Source organism: Ursus arctos, unplaced genomic scaffold (genome assembly GCF_023065955.2).
Source record: "Ursus arctos isolate Adak ecotype North America unplaced genomic scaffold, UrsArc2.0 scaffold_22, whole genome shotgun sequence".
NCBI classification, from domain to species: Eukaryota; Metazoa; Chordata; class Mammalia; order Carnivora; family Ursidae; genus Ursus; species Ursus arctos.
The window spans coordinates 5,166,306-5,183,364 of NW_026622897.1; the positions used below are offsets into that span (position 1 = coordinate 5,166,306).

General features: G+C 40.1%; 1 protein-coding gene across 2 annotated transcripts in view; it reads left to right on the forward strand.

Annotated features, from left to right (window-relative positions):
- CUL5 (cullin 5) overlaps positions 1-17,059 on the forward strand; it is an 88,383-nt gene that overhangs the window by 17,507 nt on the left and 53,817 nt on the right. Inside the window, exon 2 of one of the 2 annotated variants that reach the window (XM_048217211.2) lies at positions 3,149-3,258. In XM_048217211.2, coding sequence (XP_048073168.1) covers positions 3,149-3,258 — 110 coding nt within the window. Of the gene's footprint in view, positions 1-3,148; positions 3,259-17,059 lie in introns of those variants that run through there. The other variant, XM_057316593.1, reaches the window with a different exon arrangement.

Here is a 17,059-nt window from a genome sequence, read left to right on the forward strand (position 1 = left end):
AGCAAATTGATAGAGATGAGGCAGCCTTCAGTTAGCCAATGGAAACGTTCATAAATTAGGGTTCATAATTTGGAGGTCCCTTCATATACTGATAAGGCATGCTGTTTTGTAGATAGTGGATTTGGTGTCCTGCTGCTTAGTTATGATTTAATGATATGCTTTTCAGTTTAACAGAGAATAGGCCAAAGAATTGCTTGAACATCATTTTTTGACTATAAAAGATTAATAGAAAACATTCAGTTATTGAATTCCTCCTTTAATTCAGTATTAGGGGAAAATGTTTCTGAAGTTAGTTTTTTATGTTTCATCAAGCAGAAGAACCAAAATGTATTTCCTGTTATTTTGCCATAGCTAATAGGTTTCAGAGTCTAACTGGTATTTAATTTACCTCAAACACCTGTTTACTCCAGTCCTCTGTACCTTTTTGATTTTTAATCGCAAGATTTATACTATGTTTAATTTTATGAATTGCCAAAATTGCTAAGGGAAATAGACTTAGTTGATGTTACAAAGTATCCTCAGATTAAGGGGATATATTCTCCAGCGTCATAGCCAAAAAAACTTTCTGTGGTTCTTTTGAATTTGTTTATTTGCATGCTCCTCCCTCGGAACAGTAGAAAAAGTGAAGCCAGTCATAAGGTTAGTACACAAATTTTATGGCATAGAATTAAAATGTGACTCTGAATTTCTCCATAGCCAACACTTAAGAGCAAAGTTACCTACATGATTCACTAAAGTCTATAAGGTAAAAACGAAGCACAGCTAATCCCAGTACAAAATTTTGAGTGAATATCACTTGTGGGTGCTTATAATAAGAATGTTGTAATTTTGGGGCACCGGGGTGGCTCAGTTGTTGAGCGTCTGCCTTTGGCTCAGGTCATGATCCCGGGGTCCTGGGATTGAGCCCCATATCGGGCTCCCTGCTCAGCCGGAAGCCTGCTTCTCCCTCTCCCAATCCCCCTGCTTATGTTCCCTCTCTCGCTGTGTCTGTCTCTGTTAAATAAATAAAATCTTAAAAAAAAAAAAAAAAAGAATGTGGTAATTAAAATACGTACCTGGGGCAAGACAGTACGGTAACTTTTAGGATCATCAGTGTTCGTGGATATAAAATGTGAGCACAGTCTGGCTGTGATGTCTGTCACCTCATTGATCAGCAGGGTTGATCTGGCTGATCTGGCTGACTAGACAGGTGTCCCCTCCTTCCCTCACCACTCCATGTACATCCCTCCCAAAGCTGCACACTTGGTTGAAGAGGATGACCCTCCCCAATAGAGGAAGACAGTTCTTTTGTCGAGGGTATATGAGTAGCTATACTCCTCTGCTAGAACCTCCAAACAAGCTCTCAGGGTCCATTTGTAGGAGAGCGCAGGGTAGTAAGGCTTGCAAGACTCCAGACACATTCAAATGCAGCCCTGCATGTCATAGACCCTCCAACATTTTTATCATGAATTTGCTAAATATGCTGATTCTGAAGTCAAGAGATTCTGATCCAGTACGTCTGAGTTAAGTTTTAGAAACTTGTATGTGAAACCTCCGCACTGGGTGATTCTGGTGTGGGATCTTGTTAGACCACATGTTTAGAGACCACTTCTGGGTTTTAATTTTAGGGAGTTTGCAGATTCCAGGTAGTCAGTCTAGAAGCTTCCCTGATAACGAGTGAGCAGCATCTTTAAGAACATTATATAGTAAAAACAATGAGTTCCATAGGTGTGTTTGGACATTTTTCATGAGCATGTTAGGAAATGGATGACTCGTGTGGAAATTTATTGGTGAAAGCAAGTCACATGGCCACAGTAGTAATGACTGAACACATATGGTCTCTCTCCTCTCTCTCTCTCTTTCTAGTAATGTAATGAATTGGTGACCTCTTTTTAATATTCGACCACTTCACATTTGTGGGATAAACCATGTGTGATTATGAAGTATCATTCTTTTAATACACCACTTGTTTAATTTGCTAATACTTATTTAAGATTTTTGCACCTATGTCCTTGTTGAATTTGTCTAGAGTTTCCATTTCTTGTGCTCCTCTCACCAGTTTGGTGTCAGGGTTTTGTTAGTATTAAAAAAGGGGATGGGTATTTTTCTGGTTTTTGTTGTTGTTTTGTTTTTCCGTTTTCAGAGTTTATATAGACTCTCAGTGTATTTTTTTGTGGGGAATTTAGGGCAACTATAAAATTAGAAGGCACAGTCTCTATACACAAGACCACCCTCGCTTCTGATACCAGCTACAGGTTTGGAGGGTTCCCAAAACCACCCCGAGGTTCAATAATTCATTAGAAAAACTGATAGATCTTACAGACTCATATATCATGATATGGCTTATTAAGGAGAAAGGATACAGATTGAGATCTGCCAAAGAAAGAGACATGCAGGGCAGAGTGTAGGAGGGTTCCAAACACAGAGCTTTCCTCGTCCTCTCGCTTGTAGTCAGATCGTGTATCTCTCTTGGCCTTACTGTGTGACCATGTGTATGGAGTACTGTTTGCCAGAGAAGCTCACCCAACCTTTAGGATCCAGAGTTTGCTTAATTTTTATTTTTTGAGTGATCTCTACACCCACCATGGGGTCACAACCCTGAGATCAAGAGTCGCGTGTTCCACTTACTGAGCCAGCCAGAGTTTTTATTGGGGCTTCGTTATGTAGGCATGACTGATTAATTGCTTGTGGATAATCTCAGTCTCCATTTTGGTTAACCCAAAACCACCTCTCAGAGTTACAGTGGTGTTTCTGGATTGGTCAGCCCCAACCCTAAGGACTCTGTGGGTATGGCCACTTCTCTCCTTAAATCACATTTGTTAGATTATCCAGTTTGACCCAAGGTTACCAAGCAAACAAAGGTCTCTTATCAGACACACTCTGAGAGCCCAGAGATTACCTACCAGAAGTCAAGGACAAAGACCAGACCTTCTCCTTGGGCAAGGCCAAATTCTTTATATGTTTGTACAATTAATTTTCTTTTTTATGGTGTCTTACTGTGGTTTCTTGAAACCTGATGAAGTTTATAGGGATTCCATTATGGAAAACAGATTGTTTTAAATTTTGAACCTTGCATTTCTCTAGTGAACTCTTGAAAGACAAAAATAACAAACACTTTTGATTTAACTGCATTTAAATTAAACTCTTTTTTTTTGTTTTTGTTTTTAAGAATAAAGGGTCACTTCAATTTGAAGACAAATGGGATTTCATGCGCCCGATTGTTTTGAAGCTTTTACGCCAGGAATCTGTTACAAAACAGCAGTGGTTTGATCTGTTTTCGTAAGTAATCCATTAACTCTAACTTTTTGCTAACGTAAAGGAAATTTTGGTGGTGCATTTCTATATCCAAATGGAATGCTCACTTTAGACTGGACTGTTTACCTGTTTACAGTTATTACTAGTCCATGTCCTCTTCTATAATCAGTGATTTGCTAGGGGGACTCTGTCATACACAGCTGTGGTTTATTGCAGCAAAAGGATACAAAGCAGAAGCAGCAAAAAGGAAAGGTACTTTGGATAAAGTCTGGGGAAGAACAGGCACAGGCTTCCCAGAGTACTTGTAGAATCACATATGACACAGTCTCTCCAACAACAAGACTGACAACATGTGATACGTTGTCTACCTGAGAAGCTCTTGCAGACTCAGTAATGAGCGTTTTTATTGGGGACTGGTCACATAGGTAGCCTCTGCTTGGCATATACCCAAATTTCAGATTCTCAGATCAGGTGTTCAATGTAAACCATATAGATTGTACATTTAAGGCACAGTGGGCCATTCTTACTATCAAGAAAGTTATATATCAGGGTAGGAAACTGTTCACCATTTAAGTAAACTCATTATTAGTAGGATACAATGGGACAAGGCAAGGCCAATTTGTGGTACCGATCTCAGTTATGTCTTTTAGAGGTCCTAGATTTAGCTAGTGAAAATAAATCCCACCAACCATGAAGTTTATTTTAGGAAACCAGGTAGTTTTCTTCTTTCCTTCCTTCCTTCTTTCCTTCCTTCCTTCCTTCCTTCCTTCCTTCCTTCCTTCCTTCCTTTTCTCTTTACTTTTCTTTTTTCTTTTCTTTCTGATTTTATTCATTTGAGAGAGAGAGAGAGTGCACAAGCAGGGGGAGGGGCAGAAGGAGGGAGGGAGAAACAGACTTCCAGCTGATGATGCGGGACTCGATCCCAGGTCTCTGAGATAATGATCTGAGCCAAAGGCAGACGCTTCATCTGAGCCACCCAGGCGCCCCTCTCCTTCACTTTCTATATGAACCTTTTTTACATGGCCTGCAGCGTCAACTCAGGCACAGCACAACTCCGGGCCCCTAAGTTGAAGCACACCTGAAAGCTTTCCAGGGTTAAAGCAGTGTCATGATCATCAGAGCTTGTCCACAATGGCATATGTGGTCCCCCAGAAACCAAGAGTTTACTGTTGTTCAGGTGCTCCAGGCGATACATATGTTGGTCAGGCAGTATACGGTAACAAGGCCCCCAGGACCATTAGCTCTAGAGTTCTCATTCCTGTTGTGTTAATTCAGTTCGGGCCTTGTTTTCAGATGAACTGCCTGAAGGAAATTAGTTCCAAATAGTTTTGTTTATTCATGAAACCAGCTGATTGGCCTCACTAGTGTGGATGATGTTTTGAAGGGCTCTGTGTGGGAAGTGTAGGAGTTGGGCTGCTCCCTGCTGTCTCCTAGCACTGTCAGGTTTGATTTCAGGGTACTCACAGCAGCGAGGAAAACCAGTGCCGGAAATTGTCCTTCAGGAAGACAGCAGAGCTTTGAAGAATAATGCTGAAAAACAAAAATCATTGATGTCTTCCTCCTCCCCTGTGCCTTCTCAGGTGCTGTGTTTTGTTTTTTCTTTCTCGGAAAACCAGTGTGTCCCATTCAGTAATGAAAACTTTTCAGTTTTTTTTCCCCAATCATGTGCACTTGCAAGAGGAGCAAACACATTTTTACAGCAAAGTACTTTATATACCCTTCACTAGAAAGATGTATCGTGTTTGGGTGTTGTTCTGGATGAAATCCCAAGTGTTCAGAAATTTTTAAAGTAGGTTTATGTCACCTCCCATGCCTTTTGTCCTGATCATTTATCTAGTGAGCGTCTTAGAAAAGATCTGCTGCTTTCTGGAGATGGCTGTGTTTCACAACCAAGTTGCCTTATTAGGGTGAATGTACAAGGATGGCGAGGTGAAGGTGAGGGAAGTAGAGTCAGGTTATTATTAATCCATTGTTGAAAACTGAATACGAGTCCATCACAGTGAGACCTCACTGAGAGGGTGTCAGGAGTCCCATCTGTGAGGGGTGGGTCACTGTCTTGCCACTGGCGGCTTTTGGCAGTAACCACAAGTTAGGAGTGCAGGTAGTGTCTGTGTCGGATAAACAGAGCCAGGCCTCTGCTTGACTTCAGATGGCGCCATCAGAGAATAAACCCTCTTCTGTGGGCATCTGGAAGTGACTCAGGTGGTCCAGCCAGAATCCATGGTGGTTTCAGTTTACGGCTCTGCACAGGGTGTCTGAAACCTGCAGCAGTCCTCATGTCAAAGTCCTCTTCACTGAGCATATGTGTGCTTTAGTTCAGCACAGCTTATGTTGAACTTGAAACTGCCAGTAACAGATAGTATCAAGTTTCAGCGCAGAATCAGATCCAGGCAATTAAGATCTGTAAATTTGAGATTCTAAAAAAGAGAGCAACTTTTCTTCTCCAGCTGCAAAGCCAAGATCGTGACAGACAGACAGTCATGTTCCACGTCCAAGTAACAAGCAGGACTTTCCTAAGCCCTTTTCATCTTACCAGTCTTGGAGACCAAATTGACTCATTCAGAAACATGCACATCAGGCTGGAAAATCATTAGCCTCTTAAGGGTCAGACATCTGATTTCACAGGAGCCCAATGACAACTAAAAACTGCTTTAAAAACTCCAAAAGTGTATTTCTATCTAAAGATTTCCTTTGTTTTTATGTTGTCCCACTTTTCTCAGACATACCAGTAGGTTAAAATAGTAGTAAATATCACCCTTTACAGAGGGTTTTTCTGTTCCAATATTCAGACACTTTAAATTCCAATTCCCTTACCAGCAGTTTAAAACAAGGAAGTTGTGTCCGCTAACTTTTTGAGGGATAGCCTTTCCTGATAGGTACAATCCCTGTAGCATTTATGAAAGTACAGGCATATAACATTTTACATCTTTTTTGATCATACATCCAGATGCCATTGCCACAAAATACAAAGCCATCTTTTAAACCTCCCCTTTCTTCCCATTATAAATTCATTCAAACCCCTAGCAGCGTTGACAACATTAATGTTAGAGTTGCTGGGAGATCCTGGCTGGAAATCAAGGGGCCTGGAAGGATTGCTTTAGCAGCAGCCGTTGGGCTGAAGAAACAGCTGGAGTGGTTTCCTCTCCCTGTAAGCACCCCACCCCAGCATTTTCTCCCCTGATTTATCTAAATCTTTCTCCAACCCCAGGATCTGACTTAACTATTATTACCTCATGGCTCGGGGAGTAGGGGGGAGAATAATGCCAACATTTGACATTTTTGATTCACCCAAAGCTTAACTTTGGGCCTTTTCTCTTTCCAGTTGGAGGCAAGAACAAAATCAAAGGTGTTAGCCAGACTGTGTGTTTTCTTCTTTCACTTGAGTCCACATGGCCAAAAGCAGCCAGGGATGAGGAAGCCAGCTCTATAGGGATAGATCTCTTGTTTTCAGCTTTCCTGGGTAACTCTTCTCTCTTAAAACACATGCAGCTCTGCTGCTGTTTCATACCATAGCCACTCAAACACCAAAGGTTCATTGTCCAGTCACTTCCTCCTTTTATCAGACCGTGCTCTCACCATGGTTCGGCGAGTCCCGGCTAGTCTAATGAATCCCACTTCTGACACCAGTTGTGTCACCAGTCTCATGACCGCCTCGAGGTTTGGTGATTGCTAGGAATACTCACAGGACTCAGATATAGTTGTATTCATGGCTATGATTTATTATAGTAAAATGCAACAAAGGTGTGGGTGGCAAATTCAGGGGAAACCAGGTGCATGTTTCCAAGCATCCTCTCCCACTGGAATTACACAGGAGACACCTAATTCTCCAACAGCTGATTGTGACAGCACATGTGAAAGTCTGTCTACAGGGAAGCTCATTAAAGACAGTGTCCAGGGTTTTAACTCTGCCTGACATGAACTTAAGTCCCAGACTCCTAGGTGAAAAGCAGGTGTTCAACATAAATCAGATTGTTTACCTAAATATTTAGGCACAGTGAGCGATTCTCATCAGGAAACAGAACCTTCGCAAAATCCAAGTTCCCAGATACCAGCCAATGGCCAGCATTGCAAACATATCTTCCTAAGGACAGTGGTCTCAGATCTGCTGTAGCTTTTCTGCGTATGTTTTAGTGGAATATTGTATCAGGAGTTACAGATGTGTGACTGAATGATCCATACACATTAAGCTGTTGTGCTCAGTTTTTTTTTCTTCATCACGTAAGAAAAATCTAATTTCCCTAAATAATGTAGAACTTGTTGCATAATATTAACTTTTATGCACAATTCTGCCTTTTGAAAAATTAAAGTTCAATAAACAGCTAAGCCTTTTTAGAAATACATAGCATTCATGTATACTTATGTTCTTCTTAAATTATTTGATTAAACTATTTTATGAATAATATGTTGAATGTGGTGGGGTCTTTTTTGGTTTTGTTTTGTTTCTGTCAATTTGTGTTAATTGTGTCATTTATCATCTAGAATAATGCTTGTTTTCTGTGCACTCCTGACTGGGAGGAGTGTAGTGTGTTCCCTGCTTAAAGTGCAGTTCTAAGCAGAAACAGTCAGTACCTTTGTACTTGCTCTAGTTAGTGGTCTCATCACGTCGTTTTTAAAAATTCTTGATCTCCTTGGAGTTACCCAAGGTAGCTCAATATGTAGTCCTGTTAGGTTAAAGGATTCTTGTATATCTTAACATGTTATCACCAAAATTGCAAGACCTACTTTAGTTGAAGCCTTTAAAATTTTAGGGCTGCTTGGGTGCCTCAGTTGGTTGAATGTGTCCAACTCTTGGTTTTGGCTCAGGTCATGATCTCACGGTTGTGGGATTGAGCCCCATGTTGGGCTCTGTGCTCAGCGGGGAGTCTGCTTCCCCTCTCCATCTCTCTTTGCTCCTTCCCCTGCTCATGCTCGCTCTGCTCTCTCAAATAGATAAATCTTAAAAAAATGTATTGTAAAAAAAACTTTCAAATTTTATCCTGTTTGATCACGTAAATTAATAACATTTAGGTTGCTTATATCTTTCTAAATTTGGGGTGCTAATATATTGTAATTAAACTCCTTTATTAGCTCCTTTTTTTCCTCATAAATCCTTGTTTCTCAATAAGAGTGCTTTTGGCATTTTAGGTGGTTATAAAAGATTGTCGAGCATATTGTGGGATGTTTATCACCTCTGGTCTTCACTCTCAGACACTCTTGTAGTGGACATTCCTTGTCCACCCCCACCCCTCATTAGTGAAACAAACAAAAAAGCTATGATACTTTTCCAAATGAGCTGTGGGGATGGTATGTCCCTCAGTTGAGAACTACTGCTCTAGACACATACTTGGTTTGACTCTGGTTAGTGAAATTAAAGCCAGAATTAAATAATAAATTGTTTTCAACTTGTGAGACCTTATTTTTATTTTTATTTTATTTATTTATGTGTTTATTTAAAGTAGAGTCCACACCCAGCGTGGAGCACACCATAGGGCTTGAGCTCACGATCCTGTGATGAGCCACCCAGGCACCCCAAAACCTTATTTTTAAGAAAATATATCTTCACTATAAATTTTTTTTAAGATGTTATTTATTTGCACGAGCAGGGGAGGGGCAGAGGGAGAAGCAGACTCCCTGCTGAGCAAGGAGCCCGAGGCAGGGCTCAGTCCCAGGACCCAGAGATCATGACCTGAGCTGAAAGCAGGTGTTTAACTGACTGAGCCACCCAGGTGCCCCTTTACTATAAATTATCTTAAATAATATTTTTCTTGAGGGCGCCTGGGTGGCACACTTGGTTGAGCCTCTGACTCTTGGTTTTGGCTCAGGTCATGATGTCAGGATCCTGGGATCGAGCCCATGTCAGACTCCACGGTCAGTGGGGAGTCTGCTCTCTCTCTCTCTCTCTCTCTCTCCCCCCACCCTCACCCTATGCCCCTCCCCCTGCTCATGCACTCTTTCTTTCTCTATAAAGTAAATAAATAAATCTAAAAAAAAATTATGAAACATTTTTCTTGTTCCTGAGTTGGTTTTGGGCATCACTTTCTCCTCTCTTGTCTATCTCGTCTCCATCATGTAAGCTGACTTGTTGTTGTGTACCCCTTAAATCCTGGTTTCTTCCAGAGTTCCATTTTTTTCCTTTTAACTGAGTTCTCCTGTCTACAAAAACAATCCAGATTATTCTTCTGAGTTGAACTTCCATACTCAAAGGTCCTATTGTTTTTTTCTATATGTCTGTCTCTTAATTTCTGTAAGTACTCCATATTCAGAATGATAAAAATGTGTTATTCATAGCTTCAAACCAAAACTCTGAAAGCTACCATCAGCTTCCTGTATTCTTACTCCCTCATATTGAATTGATTACTAGGTTTCTTAGGTTTCATAGGTTTTATTAACTATCTCTTGAATTGACCTTCTTTCTATCCCAGCTTCTTCCCCGGCCTTCATCTCATCTAAGTATCAATAGTCTTCTGCCTCCCTGTCTTTGTTGTGTCTCCATGTATCAGTTGTCCACTGCTGCATAACAGATTACTCTCAAGGTTAGCAGCTTGAAACACTGCACACTTACCCTGTCATGGTTTGAGCGTCAGGAAGCTGGTAGCAGCCTGATCGGGTGTTCCAACTCAGGGTCTCTCGTGAGCTTGCAGCGAAGCTCAGTAGCAGATGTAGGCCCAGACTCAGGCAGGGCTGAGTGATCTTTCACGGGATTGTGGGCAGGGGTCAGTTCTTCCCTAGCTGCTCAGTTCTTCACCATGTGGGCCCCTCCATGGAGCAGTTTACATGTGGCCGCTTGCTTTGCGCAGAGTGAGAGGGTACTCCCCAGACAGAGCTCATGGTGTTTCTGTCATAGTTTTGGCGGTGATAAGCCTCCACACGTGTCACGCGCTATTACCCGCACAGACATGCTTGTACACTGTAGGCGGGAACAGTACACGGGTGTGAATACCAGGAGACCGGGATCATCGAGGGCCGTCTTAGAGGCTGTACCTCAGAGTTAGAGGAAATAGATGGTGCAAGGTTTAGAAAGAACTCTTTAAAAACTCCAGCTTATGTCATAGAGGAAGAAGATTTAAAAAGAACTTACATTGAAAACGAAAGTCAAGATAAAGAAGAGATCTTTGAAATAAAGGATAAAGAGCCAAAACATAAAGACCAAATCAGTGATTTGAAAAATAAAAGCAGAATTCTCCCTGGATGTAGAGCAAAAACAAAGTATGGAAGATAAAATAGAAATGAAGAGATAGGGAAGGTAGATCTAGAATTGGGTAAACTTGAACCAGGGGGAGAGACTAGAAATAGTAGAGGAGAGGGTATAGTCCAAAAATACAAGGTGGAAACTCCCCAGGTGGAACTCTTGTCCCTTCCCACCCATCTCCACAAGTCTTAATATTGAAAGTGCTAGAAAACATGCTGAGACATATCCTTAAGGAGTTTCAGAATTCCAAGGATAAAGAAAATACCCTAGTTTTCTTGGCATGAGGGAAAAAAGTTAACTTTCAAAACAAAGCCGACTGTATTCAGCACTTTTCATTGGCCAAATTGGATGTAGGAGGTTGATGAAACATTTTCTTTAAATATTTGAACAGAAATTATTCCAAAATTAGTATTTTCTAGTCAAGTTTATAATCAGGTTTAAAACAAGATGAGCATATTTTCAGATAGGTAAGGATTTAGAGGATCTAAGGGTCCTGCAGAAATGACGTAGGTAACCTTTCTTCTGTTACCAACGTTGGTCATTAAGGAATTGAGCTTTACTAAGCTAGACAGAAGGTGGTGCTCCCCAACTAGGAATCCGGACCTCAAGATGACCATGAATAGAAGATGGCAGACATCATCCATCCAAAACTATAAGGAAGTAGAAACCAAAACATTTTAGCTGATAAAAATTATTCCACAGAAACCAGCTATGAAGCAGAACACAGACACAATGTTCCAAACTGAGTTTGGTATCCTCACACACATTTAGGGTAATTTAAGAAATCTTGAATCAGAAATTCAAAAGCTAAGGAGAGAAATCAAAAAAAGTAAGAGGAAATAAAATGAAAATTGAACTCAAAACAAATAGGAAAAGTCAAAATCATATCAGAAATTAATAATCTCAGTAGATGAAGAAAAAACAAAAAGATAAATGTTTCCTAAAAAATTAGAAAAATAAAAAATTATTCTTTAATCTGATAAAGGTCATCTGCAAGTATTCTAGCAGTAGACATAATTTCAATAGTGATACGTTGGAAACCTATTTAAAGTTGGGACTAAGACCAAGAGTCTATTTGCACACTTCATTTCTTTTCCCCCTAGATTTCGAAATTTGTTGCCATGGTATTATCAGTAGTATATTTATATTGTACATGTTTATATATCTCATATATCATCCCTAATCCTACATATTTTTCTTTAATCTGATCTTTAAGGAGTTGATCCATTTTATTGATCTTTTCATATAACCAAGTTTTAAAAATTGCTTTGATAAAATACATCATATCAAAACTTGTTCGATCCATCTAAGCAGGGCTTAGGTGCTGAGGAGTTTATATAGCCTTTAATGCGTATGTCAGGAAAAAAGAGTTTGGAAGTCAGTGATCTGAGTGCTCATTTCAAAAAATGAGGACAAAGCCTAGCACGTTAAAACTAAGGAAAGTATAAGGAAGGAAAAGACAAAAGCCAAAATTAATGAAATACAAAATAATTGTGCAACAGAGAAAAGGAAAAGGCAAATATTAGTTCTTTGGGAAGAATAATATTTATTCAATTTATTTTCATTATCAGATCCATAATTGCTTTTTTTTTTTTTTTTTAAGTGGGCTCCATGCTGGGCATGGATCCCAATGCAGGGCTTGGACTCAAAACCCTGAGATCCAGACCTGAGCTGAGATCAAGAATCGGACACTTAACTGACTTAGCCACCCAGGCGCCCCCATAAGTTGCTGCTTTATTAATGTCTTCTTTCTGGTTACTTTGAATTATTATTATTTTTTTCTGGTTTCTTTTAGGATGAATTCTTAGTTCTTTTATCTTTTTGTTTCAGATGAAAGCATTCAGGGCTATACATTTTTTCCTTAATACTGCTTTTACTGTTACCATAGGTTTTACAGTATGAAATGTTTTCCTTTTTATTGCTCTCTCTATTGTTAGGAAATTTGTGTTCTCAAATCCACGCATTATCCAGGGACTTAATTTCTTTTTCTTTTTTTTTTTTTTTTTTAAAGATTTTATTTATTTATTTGACAGAGAGAGAGAGCCAGCGAGAGAGCGAACACAAGCAGAGGGAGTGGGAGAGGAAGAAGCAGGCTCCCAGCAGAGGAGCCTGATGCGGGGCTCCATCCCAGAACTCCGGGATCACGCCCTGAGCCGAAGGCAGACACTTAATGACTGAGCCACCCAGGCGCCCCCCAGGGACTTAATTCCTAATAGTGATGTCTTTTTTGATCACTTATTTATTTATGGATTATGATCAGAGAAATAGCCTGTAAAAATATTTTAAAAAATTTTATATGGGTGCATATGTTCTTAGGAAAAAATTATCTTTTTTAAATAATTTTTTTATTTTTTATAAGATTTTATTTATTTATTTGTCAGAGAGAGAGAGCACAAACAAGGAGAGCAACAGAGGGAGAAGCGGGCTCCCTGGAAGCCCGACGAGGGGCTTAATCCCAGGACCCTGATATCATGACCTGAACCAAAGGCAGACTGAGCCACCCAGATGCCCCCCCCTTTTTTTTAAAGATTTCATTTTTAAGTAATCTCTATACCCAGTGTGGAGCTTGAACTCACAACCCTGAGACTGAGTCACATTTTCCACCCACTGAGTCAGCTAGGTGCCCCGAAAAAATTACCTTTTTGATAGTTGTAATGAGAATCTCTAATAAATCATATTTATTGATTGTATTTTTAAATTCCTCTTTGTCCTTAATTTTTTTTTGGTCTAGATTTTCACACGTTGAGAGATCTTGGGATAGACACTGCTGACATGCTAAGCCACACCCATTCCTGGTTTTATGTGCCTTGTGTACTTTCCATGCGGCTGCGTTCGTAATACTCACTTCTTCAGCTTCCCTTGCTGTTTGGTCACGATGTGACACAGTTCCAGCAAAGAGGTTTACAGGAGGGCTTCTAGGTTTTGCTTTTCAGATGAATTAAACTAATGTGCCAGGCGTGGTCTTCCTTTTCCACCTTTAACCTTCACAGGGATAAGAGGCTAACATGCTAAACTGGTGGAATGGAGAGAGAGGGATGATCTTCTCAGTCTCTGACCACACACCAGCAGCTGCCTACCTGTAGACTTCCTGTTATTTAAGAAAAATAACGTAGTAGTTGGAGCCACTGTTAATTGAATTTAATGTTTTATCTAAATGCATCCTAACTGATATAATTAAGGATGTTTTAAGTATTCCATTGTATTTGTATCAAGTTCTTTCATTCCTAATTATTTTGTGTTACATTTTGATATGCATATGTATCAAAATGTAACACAAAAATAATGTAAGTAGTTGGATATATCTTCATAAATAATGCTTATCATTACATAAGATTTCTTTTCTCTAGTTCTTTTAACCTTAAATTCCTTCTTGGATGATATTAATATTGCCACCCTGCTTTATTTTGGTTTGTGTTTGCCTGGTATCTCTTAAGACACACTGTCTTTTTATTTTCCTTAAAAATTTTTTTTTGGTAAATTGTACATTACATAAAATGTACCACTTTAACCAGTTCAGTGGTATTTTACAATCATTGGCACTGAGTACATTCACAGTGTTTTGCCAACATCAACATTATCCATCTTTTGCACCGTCTTCCTCGTCCCACACAGAAGATTTGAGCTCTTTACCTGTATGAATTTGCCTATTCTAGGTACCTCGTATAAGTGGAATCATACACTGTTTGTCCTTTTGAAGGACATACTGTCTTCCAGTGGGATAATTTATTGAGTTCATATTTAATATTACAACTGATATCCTTGTTTTATTACTTCTCTAACTTTATCACTCAGTAGATATTCTTGTTTCTTCGTTTTTTTGTTTTCCGTATTTTTGTTAATCTGAAAGTTCACTTCCATTAGTGGTTACATTCCTATTTCTCACTTTCCATCAGAAGCAAATAGTGTTACTATTAATCAAAAGCAAAATACCTGTTTTTTTATACCAGGGTCACACTTTCTCTTTTACTTTCTTTATACCCAAGGAACTTGAAACCTTTGGAATACTTCTTACCTCCTGCTTCTTCTCCCATCCCTTCTGTCTATTGCCTTAAAACCTTTGAAGAACCTTTACTTTGTTCCTTTCCCACCCTGCCCGCTCCCCAATTTTTCTAATATAGTTAAGTAGTTAAAAAGAATTTTGCTTACATGTCCCTTCTTTTTTTTTTTTTTTAAAGATTTTATTTATTTATTTGACAGAGAGGGAGACAGCCAGTGAGAGAGGGAACACAGGCAGGGGGAGTGGGAGAGGAAGAAGCAGGCTCCCAGCGGGGGAGCCTGACGAGGGACTCCATCCCAGGTCCCTGGGATCACGCCCTGAGCTGAAGGCAGACGCTTAACGATTGAGCCACCCACGTGCCCCTACATGTCCTTTTTTTAAAAGCACTTTGGTTGGGGCGACTGGGTGGCTCAGTTGATTAAACATCTGCCCTTAGCTCAGGGTCCTGGGATCGAGCCCCACCTCCACCTCAGGCTCCCTGCTCACTGGGGAGCCTGCTTCTCCCCTCCCACCACCCCCCTCCCCCCCCCCCCCCCCCCCCCCCCCCCCGCTCGCGCGCTCTCTCTCTCGCTCTCTCTCTTGTGCTTTCTCTCTCAAATAAATAAAATCTTTAAAAAAAATAAATAAAAGCACTTTGGATATATATTTCAAGAGAATGTATTTTTAACTATTCAGATTTAATTTCGTACATTTATTGCTTGCTATTACTCCTTCCCTTTATATTCAGATGTCATTTGATATAACAGATAAAGTGAATGAACTAGAACTACTTGCACCTATTATGGATAAATACCAGAAGCAATGTTGAGTGAAAAATCATTAGAAAAACTGTTGTTTGATACAATCTATCCTTCCTTCCTTCCTTCCTTCCTTTCTTCTCTTTCTTTCTTTCTCTTAAGAGAGGGTGAAGAGGGAGAGAGAGAATCTTTTTTTTTTTTCCTGTAAAAATTTATTTATTTATTTGACAGCGCACAGGCAGGGGGAATGGCAGCAGAGGGAGAAGCAGGCTTCCCATGGAGCAGGGAGCCTGATGGGGCCTTGATCCCACACCCTGGGATCATGACCTGAGCTGAAGGCAGACGCTTAAACGGCAGAGCCACCCAGGCACCACCAGGAGAGAGAGAATCTTAAGCAGGCTGCACACCCAGGTCAAGAGTCAGATGCTTACTGACTGAGCCACCCAGGCATCCCTGTTAGATACAATTTCTGTGAAGTTCAGAAATACTCATAGTCTGTTGTAAAACTTGAAAAATAATAACAGATTCAGTCTTGGTTACTTCTGGGGATGGTGGAAGAGAGTAGGATCAGGGAGAGGAACATACAGGTATTACCATAGGGTATTTATTAACCCATTAACGTAGGGTATTACCATAATCCATTCCTCAGGTATAATATAAAATTTTTCAAAATGTGTGTGAAGATTGACCAGGAGACTTGAGGAGGTCTTTTGTGTGATGATGAGTAATACTGTGTTTTGAATAAGAGTGTATTGAGAGCATGCTTTCCTGATGTAGCAACACTTAGGAGTAACTGGAGGTTGATAAAAGGGGGTGGAGAAGTGCTAAATCAATCAGAAGTTTAACTCTTTCGGGTGAGATTAATCCCGCATTCTTCACCACACCATTCCTTCTTGCCTTATGAGAGTCAAGCCACATTTTAACCCTTCTGACGTGTATACCCAGCAGTACTTCCATGGACAAGGATACCAGGGTAGTCCTCTTTCGGGGTGGCCTCTGACTCCTCTGAGGCATGACTTTTGCCCAAAAACTCCCAACAGCGTTACCATACTTTCTTAGAACTGCCTGACAGCCTAAGGCCTAAGGCTCTTGGTACTTAGCCATCCTTTCTGTTCTTCCCTACAGGGAGCAGACTGGTTTTGGAGGTTTTACGTTTAGAGCTACTATGATGTATAATTTGTTTCAGAGACTCACTTTGGCTACTGTTTGTGGAATGGTTAGTTTGGAGAGTTGCAGGGGTAAATTTGGGGAAATGGTTTTCTGAGTGTTCCGGGGCCCACCTGCCGGTTTCAGCGTGTGCTGGCCATGTGGCCCCAGCTCCACCGTATACTATCTTTGCAATCTTGGGAATGTTCCTTAACCTTTATTTGCCTCAGTCTCCCCATCTGTAAAATGGTGATAAAAATAGTACTACCTTCAGAGTAGCAGTGAAGGTTAAGTGAATTAAAACAGCTTAGAATAGTACATTGTTATTCAGCAAATATTTGTGTTTGCTGTATGCTAGGCAGTGAGCTAGATACCACTCTAAGCTCAAAGCTAAATTTAACAGGTGACAAAAGCAAGTTCAAATTAATGATATGCAGACAGAACTTTGAGTTACAGTGATGTCCCTGAGAATCTGGACATAAAACAAACGATTTGGCCATTGTTATAATGTTACAATTCTGGAGATCTCTTATTTTGATTTCTTTGGCTTTTTTTAATAGCAGGGGCTCCATTCGTTACTAAATGAGTCGCTGGGGAACATTTTGTTTTTGTTTTGTTTGTTTTGTTTTTTAAATAAAGGAGATACAGTGGTAATTCATGTGTAAATAGGATGACTCTATGGGGGAAGCTGAGAGATTTGCTGGTATTTAAATGACTAAATTTTTTTTAAAGAGATGGAATAGTTTACGTGTATTGTGGTGAAAGATTAAAACAGTT